At 46.7% G+C, this 10015-nt stretch overlaps 1 protein-coding gene across 1 annotated transcript; it reads left to right on the forward strand.

The window, feature by feature from the left end:
• Nucleotides 1-328: 328 nt before the first annotated feature.
• Nucleotides 329-8950, forward strand: LOC131190870 (major histocompatibility complex class I-related gene protein-like). The gene is made up of 7 exons (XM_058168348.1): nucleotides 329-1003; nucleotides 2544-2771; nucleotides 3256-3531; nucleotides 4328-4615; nucleotides 5289-5360; nucleotides 6797-6948; nucleotides 7678-8950. The coding sequence occupies exons 1-7, from the start codon at nucleotides 931-933 to the stop codon at nucleotides 8032-8034; spliced, it is 1446 nt and encodes a 481-aa protein (XP_058024331.1). The 5' UTR covers nucleotides 329-930; the 3' UTR covers nucleotides 8035-8950.
• The last annotated feature ends 1065 nt before the right edge of the window (nucleotides 8951-10015 follow it).

Here is a 10015-nt window from a genome sequence, read left to right on the forward strand (position 1 = left end):
TGGTCGCGCTTCCCGGAGAGACGGGGAGGGGGAACAGGATTTCTTTAAACACCCCGAATTTCCCAGCCGCCGCGCATCATTTTCCAGTGTCTCTTTTTCGAGTCTCACGCCAGTCTGCTAAGCAAGAAGTTAGCATGACGTAAACCTGCCCTATTTGCTGTGCGTACCTGTGCAAAGTATTACAAACACAGAGACACACCTTTTCTTTCTCTCTGACTCTCGGAATTCCCCCTTGGCTCCAACCCCACAGGACTCTTTGTTTATCAGGAAGGACATTGCAACAAATAGACTTTAGACGGTGGGAGGGGGAGAACTTCAGCCGAGCTCGGAGGGCGCGGGGATAGGGGGGCGAGGGTGGAGAGAGGCGCTGTGATTGGCGGAGCGAAGTTACAGGTATAAAATGCCCTGTTGCCGCCCGCAGCCAGACTTGCTCCTGAGCATGGCGATCGGATCCTTCTTGCTGGGGCGGGTGAGAAGCAGGAGAGAAGAAGAGCGCGGCTCCATGGCGAGTCTCTTGGCGGGAGGGAGCGGGGTCCCAAGCTGACCCTGTCCAAACACCCGGTCAACCCTTTCAGGTCATCGACCGGCGCCTTCTGCCCCAAAGCTCTTTGGGGCGAAGGGATGAATCGATCGGAGACCGTCGCAAGAAGAATTAGCGAGGAAGATATAGCAGTGGCTGCGTTCACACAACCGGGGTAGCCAGGACGTTTGAGCTCTAACGTTGCCCGGTTGTCTCCCAAGGACCCCTCCCTCCTTCCAGGACCCCCGGAAGACACCGAGGGACCAGCGCTGTTTTTTCTCTCTTCTTCGCGGATCCAAACAGGGCGGAGAATTTTTTTAGCAGAGTTGGATTTATTTGCGGATCCGGACGGGAGCCGAACCGGGGCAGAGCCTAAGCGACCCCCCCGGGGGGCGCGTGGTTGGAGGGCGATGCCGCTGCACCGGAGGCTCCTTTTACTCTTGGGAGGGGTGCTGGGGTTCTTCGTGCCGGGGGACTTTTGCGGTGAGTTTCTGGAAGGATTTGCCACGGGGGTGGGGGTGGGGGAGGAGGAAACAGAAAGGGAGGGGCGCATGTCCTGGATTCGGTCTTTCTTTTCCCCCAGACCCTCTCAGTCCCAAATTCATTTCCCAGAACAGTGGTCACCAACTGGTGCTCTGTAGATCATTGGTGGTCCATGAGAAAAATTTGGTGGTCCTCAGAAAAATTATTTGCATTTTTTTATATTGCACTAAATCAGGGATCCTCAAATTACAGCCCCTGGGCTGGACAAATGCAGTGAATGTTTGCGTTGCTGCAGAGAGTCTCCCCCTTCGGGGTCTTTTTGTGTGGGTTGGAGGGGGGCGGAAATTCCGACTTGGGGGTCTGCTTCAGCCTCCTGGTGCGGGGCTTTAGAGGAAGGCTGGAGGGAAGCGCCGCTGGTGGCAAAGAGCTGGAGGGCCTCGTTCTGGTAGGGCTGCATCATGGCCTGGAACTGGCTGACCATCTCAGGCCACTGAGTCTCCAGGCGCCAGTACCTGGCCTTGCACTCCCGCAGGTCTTCCCTCTGCTTGGAAAGCCTATGCTCGTAGTCCTCAGTGAGGTGCTTCTGCTGAGCCTCCTTCTCGGTCAGATTCAATTTGAACTGAGCTGTTTTGCCAACTCTTTCTCATGATGGCTGCTTAGCTCCAGCAACATCTTCCAGTTGGGGCCTTAAGAAACTCAGACGGAGGACAGGTGAGGAGTGACGTTGAGTTTGTCACGCCCACTCAGTCACATGAACTGGCTTTGGCAGCAAAGTCATCTGATTGTCGGCAGGACGTCTCCATACTCCAAGCAGGAGAAACTCCAAGCAGCTCTTGTCCTGCTGTCCTTCAGGCCATGGGCATGTAGGGTCCAATGGGGATCAGGCCCAGAAGCAGTTGTGAGGGCCCTCAGGGTCCCCTCACCTCAGGGGTAAAATGCTCCCGGTTCGGACCGGATCATCCAATCTGGTAGCGATGGCAGCAGGAGCTTCGGAGAACCGGTAGCAAAAATCCCTGCCCCTCCCCTGCCCTGCCCCTGCCCTGCCCAGCTGAGCCATGCGATCATCAGAGGCTTTTTTTTTTTACTTTTAATAGCATTTTTTCTTTGGCTGATAAAATGCCTTTAAAAGTAAAAAAAAAAAAAGGCTCTGATGATCGCACAGCTCAGCTAGGATTGTCAGAACCCTTTCAAAGCATTTTTTCTACAAGCTCTTCGACCGAAGAGGCTGTAAAAAAATGCTTTTAAAACTAAAAACAAAAAAGTTGGCCATGCCCACCCAGTCACATTACCCCCCCAAGCCACGCCCACAGAACCGGTAGTAAAAAAATTTACATTTCACCCCTGCCTCACCTGATGTGGTCATCTCCAAAGTCAACCAAGAGTTGCTAGGGTCTCCTTTGGCCACTTTCCAGGGTGACTGAGATCATCCAAAGTAGAGGGTTGGTCTTCTGTTTGAGAGCTGCTTTTCATGACAGCATTGAGGAAGGAGCTGGATCTTCAGACCCTCCTAATTCTGTCCTTCACCTTCTTCTCCTTCCAGGCTCTTTGTACTATTCCTACCTGAAGGTATCAGAGTCCAGCCAGGGGCTGCCCCAGTTCCTCTCCGTGATCCACCTGAATGATACTCCCATTGCTCGATATGACTTCCTCAACAAGAAGACAATTCCTCTGGTGCCCTGGATGAAGGAGGAGGAGATGGTGAAGATACCTGAGAGGATATTCAGAGGTGACCTGGAGTGGTTATCAGCACGCAGCAACCAGACTGGAGGTAAGCAAAGGCAAAACTGCTTCCAAGTCCTGAATTCTCCCACAAATCTCACTTTCCCACAACTTGTCACTTTGGTTATTGGGAAAAGAGGCAAGCAGGCAAAAACTAGAAAGTGGGAGGCTGGGATCTTGGGGGGTTTGAGATGAGCCCCATCCCAGGAAGGGAAAATATTGTTTCTACCTTTGACCACCTGTGAGGAGCATTATGATGAGCGATCCTTTCCTGCAAAGGAAAGAAAACTGCCTCCCCTCCCCAAGGTCTCCTCTCACATGATCTTCATGATCTTCTATCCCCACATCAAAAGGACCAAGTGTAGCCGCAGATCACAGAAAAGACCTCCCACCATTGAAAGAAAGAGGGGAGACAAGATCCGTTTCCCCCCCTTCCCCGATGGGAAAGGGGGGAGAAAACACTACAATCCTTTGTGGGGAGTCTCTAGGGAGAGGAACTCTGGAGTATTCTCACCCCTCTTTGTGTATTTCAGGGCTTCACACCTGGCAGGTGATTGTGGGCTGTGAGCTCAAGGAAGATGGGACCAAAAGAGGATTTTTGCACTATGGCTACGATGGGATGGACGTCATCAGCTTTGATAAAGAGACCCTCAGATGGGTGGTATCTCAATCCCAGGCACAGAAGGTCAAGGAGGATTGGGAGAAGGCTCCACACTGGTCCCAGAAAATTAAACACTTCCTGGAGAAGACCTGCATTGAGTGGCTGCAGACAAACATGTCCTACCAGAAGGAGGCTCTGAAGAAGACAGGTGAGTGGCCAAATTTATTTTATTTATTTTTATTTATTTATAATTTAATTTCTTCTCCCGAAGGACTCAGGGCGGTTTACAGCCATATTAAAACACCAAATACAAATAACAATTTTAAAAACGAATTAAAACCAAATATTTAATGGCCAGATCAACTAAAACGGTCAAAGACCGACATAAAATCCATTTAAAATTACAATTAAAATTATACTTATTATACACAATATGGGCTCCATATTGTGCAGTTTTTTTCTAGGCCCCCTCCCTCTTTCCTTCTCATGTTTTCTCCCCTGCACACAGCCAAGTTACCTTTCACATGCCAGGCAGAAATAGAATTGGGGATTTATCAGAACGAACAAGGGACATTTATCAAAACACAGTAGGAAAAATAATATCCAAGCCCCACCCCCCAAAAAATAAGTTCTTCAAAAAAAAGGAAAAGAAATTGAATTGAAAGGAGAGGAGTGGGGTGGGGAAGGGGTGGGGGAGGGGAGGGGAAGGAGAAAGGAAACGGAAAACCAAACCAAACCAAACCCCAAACCAGCAAGATATCATGGCTGAGATCCAGTTCCAAAGCCCAAGCATTACAATTATTTTGGTCCGAATGAGAATATTACCCCAAAGTTGATGTGTCCCTTTCACAAATGAATCTAAAGAGTTCAAATATCCCATTTTTGAGGGTCCCACAGGTTCAGGAGAGGGAGAGGATGGCCAAATGAGGTTTCCCACTTATTAAATCACCTTGACAGAAACTCTTGAAATCCTGGGAACTCAGCTGTTGTTGCTGTTTCTGCAGAGCCTCCGGTGGGGAAATTGACTCGCAAGGTGGTGGATGACAGCCTGGAGGTCCTCACATGCCAGGCCTTTGGCTTCTACCCCAAGGAGATCCTGGCCACTTGGATGAAGAACGGAAAAGTCTGCGAGTATGGGACCCTCCATAGGAATGTGGCCCCCAACTCAGACGGGACCTATTACGTCTGGCTCAGCATTGAGATCAACCCCAAGGAGAGGGACCGTTTTCGGTGTCGCCTGGAGCACAAGGGCTTGCAGGAGCCCCTGGTCTTGGCATGGGAAGAGAAAAAAGGTGAGAGGCTCAGCATTTGCAATATGTCACCTCTTGATGAGATGGGTGACATACAAGAAAATATCCTGCATTTAGTGATGGTAGTAATTTTTGACAGGAGAGTTGGAACTTAAGAGCAAGGTATGAAAATGTGATACAATACAATATATAGACAAAGGAGATATGGGAGATGTGATATGAAAGATTGTTTTGCTTGCTGGAAGAATTATCTGATGGGACAGCTTATACCAGGTCATTCAATGCCCCTTTCAACAGGGGAGGCTGGATCTTTGTCAGCCCAGCAAGACAGAAAGCAATGTCAGCTACTTCGGTACTACTCTTCTAACAAAACTATGCGACTGCAACTATTGTAGTCTGGACATGCCTCAACCTTCCTCCATTTATCATTATGTAAACAGAGAAGGGATCTGTGGGACACATGTACTTAAGCTGATTTCGTGGCTCAGGCTGAAGCACCATTTATCCAATTGTTGCCTTGGTTGTAGATCTTCCTTCTGCCCTTCAAGGCCATTTATTCTACCCTCTTCAGCCTCAGGGGGGAGGGAGGCTTCCTTCAGGGGGAGACACTGCCTGGAGGTCAGTTCAGATTGGGAAAGGCTTCCATGGCTCAACATCTCCATGTCAAGGAAATCAAGATCTGACACTAATCAGAACCATGTTTCTCTTTCTTTAGATGTGATGTTACTTGGTTTTCTGGCAGATGTGATGATCAACATCCCAGGAGCTCTGATTCTCTTCCTGATCTGTAAGTGTTTTATCTCTGGCGTTTGCAGCCAGGATCTCCACAAGGCCCCTGCCCACAATTCTCATTTGGAATGAGAATTAGGAAGGAAGGAAGGAAGGAAGGAAGGAAGGAAGGAAGGAAGGAAGGAAGAAGAAGAAGAAGAAGAAGAAGAAGAAGAAGAAGAAGAAGAAGAAGAAGAAGAAGAAGAAGAAACTACGCAGCCGTTTCTCCATTTCCTGTAAATGTTCAACCTTGCTGGGGTTTAGGAGGGAGCCTCTTTGGCCTCCGTGGACTTTCTTCAGAGGAGCAAATATCAGGAGCTCAAGAATCAAAGAAAAGCCCAATAAATAAATCTCTGAAGTACCAGAAAAACCATAATTTTGCTCTGATCCCAGTGCCTTCTCACCTGGCTAGAGGGACCTTCAAGGAAGCTCTGGTGGAAGGTGGGGGTCATGGAGGGAGGGGACCCATGTTATCTGCCCCTGCTTGCAATCATACTGGGGGGACAGAGAAGAACAGAGGGGAAGGTCCAGCGTTGGAAGGAGCTTCTGCTTGCTTGGCTCAGAACAAGAGATGTGAGATGTAGGAAGTGTCTCCTCCATTGAGCTTCACCAGGTGTGGCTCAATACATCCAGGTCATTTTCTCAGCAAAAAAGCGGAAGTGCTTTGCCATTTCTCTCCTCTAGGATGGGCCTTCTGACTTGCTTGCAATTGGTCTTGCTTGCTTGCCAGTCTCAGATGGACGTGCTAAGCCAGTCAGGCCTTGCTTAGCTTTTCAAGATCAGCCAGGATTGCTGGTACTTGGATCTTGCTGGGTTGGCACTGGGGTTTTGGAGTAGAAATCAAAACAAATGTTGTGAGAGTTGGATTAAGAACTACCACATCTGGAATATATGGGGAATACCATCTGTCTTGTACCAATTCCCAAAAGTCTAACATCCTTGCTTAAAAGTAATTGATGGTGGCCAAGGTCCTATCAGGAAAGGTCAGGATTGGGGTTTTGGAGTATAAATCAAAACACACATGGGGGAGCATCATCTGTCTTGTACCGATGACAGAATTCCCAGAGGTGTAGCATCATTGAATAAAAGTCACTGATGCTTTAGTTAGAAAAACCCCTACTGGGAACAGCCCTGCTGGGTAGCATTGAATGGTTTCACTGGTGATGGAGAAACAGGACTTTGATGTCCTACAAGAACTCTAATAGGAACATGGACAGTTTCAACTCAATTATTTCTTAATACCCCCAGGAATGTCCCTTCCAGTTCCCCATGGTCAGCACCTCTAGACAGCCAACAATTTTTCCTTTCATCCATAATAAGCAAATCAAGATGCTGAGTTATAATCCAGGCAGTTTTACCACCTGGGCCTTTTGGAGTCTTCAGCTTAAATCCATCTCAGGCAGGAGCTGCTGCCCCAGAAATAAACTTCTCTCTTTTCTCTTTGCCATCCATCAGGCTACCGGCTGAACAAGAGGAAGAAACTCCATCAGGCAATGACAACTCACCTTGATGACCTTTCTTTAGAAAAACTTTGTTCTTTCTCTACTTATGTCACTGAAGATGAGATTCAATCAGCGGCGATGCTCCCATCCAAAACAACACCAAAGGTGAGCCCTCACTGTTGCTGAAGTCTATTTAAGAGACAAAACTTGGGGCTTGGAGAATACCTAAGAACCAGTCATGAAATCCAATTTTTTTTTTTACTACCGGTTCTGTGGGTGTGGTGTGGCTTGGTAGGTGTGGCTTGGTAGGTGTGGCTGGGAAGGATACTGCAAAATCTCTATTCCCACCCCACTCTGGGGCAAGCCAGAGGTGGTATTTGCTGGTTCTCCGAACTATTCAAAATTTCCGCTACTGGTTCTCCAGAACCTGTCGGAACCTGCTGAATTTCACCCCTGCTGAGAACCAGCATCTTCAGGATTGTTGGGGTGGAAAATTCATCCTGAAAGTCTTCCCAAGGCAGCCACGGAGGGATGGTGGGATGTCTGAGGCTCCTCTGGGGCTCAGCCCCTCTTCTTGGGGACCCTCTGATCAACAAATGTTCAAGGGAAAATCAGTCAAAGCTCAGCTTCTCTGGCCCTCCAGCTCCGAGGAAGGAGACTGAGGGCAGGAAAGGGGGCACTCTGGGAAAATGGGGGGGTTTCTATCCAGGAAGGGGAGAAAGAGATGGTGAGCTGCAAAATCAGGGGGAGGCCATCTAGGATAAAGGCTTCATGGTGATGATGAGCTGGCAGTATAAGAGAGACAAGAGGAAGAAAACACTGGATGACTCCTTCCTGTTTGTATGGAGGGACAGTGCAAACCTTTCTCTTCTTTGGTTGCTTCCTTCCGTACAGGGTTGCTGTGTGCAGAAGACAGAGCTAAGGGAAGGAGAGAAAACACCTCTGAGGGCTTCTCCAGATGCCAGTTCAGACAACGTGGAAGAGCCAACCCTGGAGACTTCAGAGGGGGGCCTAGAGGAACATCTAGAAGATGCCGAGGCCACCAAGCCAGGAATGGAAGGGCTGGAGGAAGAAGTGAACCTCAGGGGTCCCTCAGAGAAACAAGCAGATGAGCACCTGGCTGGAGAAGAAAGGGGAGAGACACAGATGCAGCTGGAGGACTCACAGATCCATCCAGAAGCCCAGGATGGAGAAGGATTGCAGCTGCAGCTGATCAGCATGGATGATGAGAAACCGCCTCCTCCACTGTAGGACTGAATGGAGGGAGGCACAATGGAGGTCAGTGAGGTTACTCGCAAGGAGGCAGCCTCTTTCCTCATAAGGCTCTATACCAGCACATGCCTACCTAGTCTAACATTTCAACAATGCAGCATTAGAAACAACCACACATTTTCCCTGCCATGCAGGTACTGTAACCATGTGACTGCTATTCATGTGACTTTGGATCTGTGCTTCATGTTGCCTCCGTTTGGACTTTGGACTTGCACTTTGGCTTGGATTTGGGTGTGGATTCTGAACCATGCCTGAATTTTTCACTGTGTGTGTGTGTGTGTGTGTGTGTGTGTGTGTGTGTGTGTGTGTATTTGGGGACTTATCCCTTTCCCTGGGCTCTCTGCAATTTTCTGCCTAGGCTGCACAACCTCGGATTCAGTGGAATTTTGCAGGAGATGTGAATGGGACCTAGGAAACACTATAAGGGGCTTCACCCTCATTTTGTTTTGGACCTGATCAGGGTCAAACTGAGATCATCTCCTGCCCTAATTCCACCAAGGCCAAATTAACCCTTTGACGGTGGCCAGGGAAGGTGCCATTTCCTTTCGTTACTTTTATTTTCCCCACTAAAAGCAAAGTGTATGATATGAATTTTGGCACTTAATTTGAGAATATGATAACGGCAATATATTCGATACAGAAAGCAAAAAGTATAATCAATGGAGAAAATACCCAAACGTTAAATATAGAGAAAGGAGTTTGACAAGGCTGTCCCCTATCATTTCTGCTCTTTATACTTTCATTAGAAGTATTATTAGAACGAATTAGACAAAACCACAAATAAAAGGATTGAAAACCAGAAATGAAGAATATAAACGGCAAGCATTTGCAGATGATTTGGCCTTTATCATTGAAGAACCATTAGAGAGAGGACAAGCATTAATTAAAGAATTAGCACCTATAGGTGTTAAGGAAATTGAGGATAATTTGTTAAAACAAATGAGAGATCAAGGTCAACAGCATATTAAGAGGTTGTATAATGTATTAGTAGAAATAGACTCAGAGACTGAATTGGTTAAGGATTGTATGATTAAGTGGGCACAAAATTTTCAGCAACCAATAATGTTGGAAACTTGGGAAAGAATTTGGGTGAGGAATGTTAAATTTACACAAGCGCAAAATATGAGAGAAAATTTTATAAGATGTTTTAAAGATGGCATTTAGACCCCAAAAAATTGTCGTGTATGTATCCTAATGTCCAGGCTAAATGTTGGAGATGTGATTGTGAAGATGCCACTTATTACCATATATGGTGGACTTGTAAAAAAGTTAAAGCATTTTGGATTAAAGTATGGTGGATCATGCAGAATATTTTGAAAAAGAAGATTAAGTTTACCCCACAGTTCTTTTTACTAGGAATAATTATGGATTGTACAGCTATAGAGACTAAATTGATTTTGAACTTAATAACAGCCGCAAGACTTTTGATTGCTCAATATTGGAAGAAAGAAGAATTACCTACAATTGAAGAATGGACACTTAAAGTATCAAATCTGGCAGAAATGGCAAAAATCTCCGCTTACTTGAAAGACTATACACAAGAAAAATATATTTTAGAATGGAAAATGTGGATTGATTATATTCAAAATAAGTATCAGATAAGTATCAGATAAAAAAATATCGAATAGCATATGAGTAAATTTAGGAAATATTTTGTATTAGATATATTTCTGAAGGAGAGGGGAATTGAGAGTGTGATTAAGCGTGGAGAGACTAGAGATTATAATTTAGGAATTATTTTAGATTATGATTGTTAGTTTTGATACCCTGCATTTTGTTCTGGGAAGTCGGGGTGGGGGGGGGCAAGGGGGGGGGAATTGGAGGGTTGAGGCTAGAGATGGAGTGATGGTTAATGTACAGGGATTATTGAAGATGTATAAATATAATTAATGTAGGGTCGGGTCTGCCCAGTTACCATTTTAGAACGGTGGGGAGGGAGAAAAGAGAGAGTAGGAGGTAG

The sequence above is a fragment of the Ahaetulla prasina genome, chromosome 2 (genome assembly GCF_028640845.1).
Source record: "Ahaetulla prasina isolate Xishuangbanna chromosome 2, ASM2864084v1, whole genome shotgun sequence".
Classification (NCBI taxonomy): Eukaryota; Metazoa; Chordata; class Lepidosauria; order Squamata; family Colubridae; genus Ahaetulla; species Ahaetulla prasina.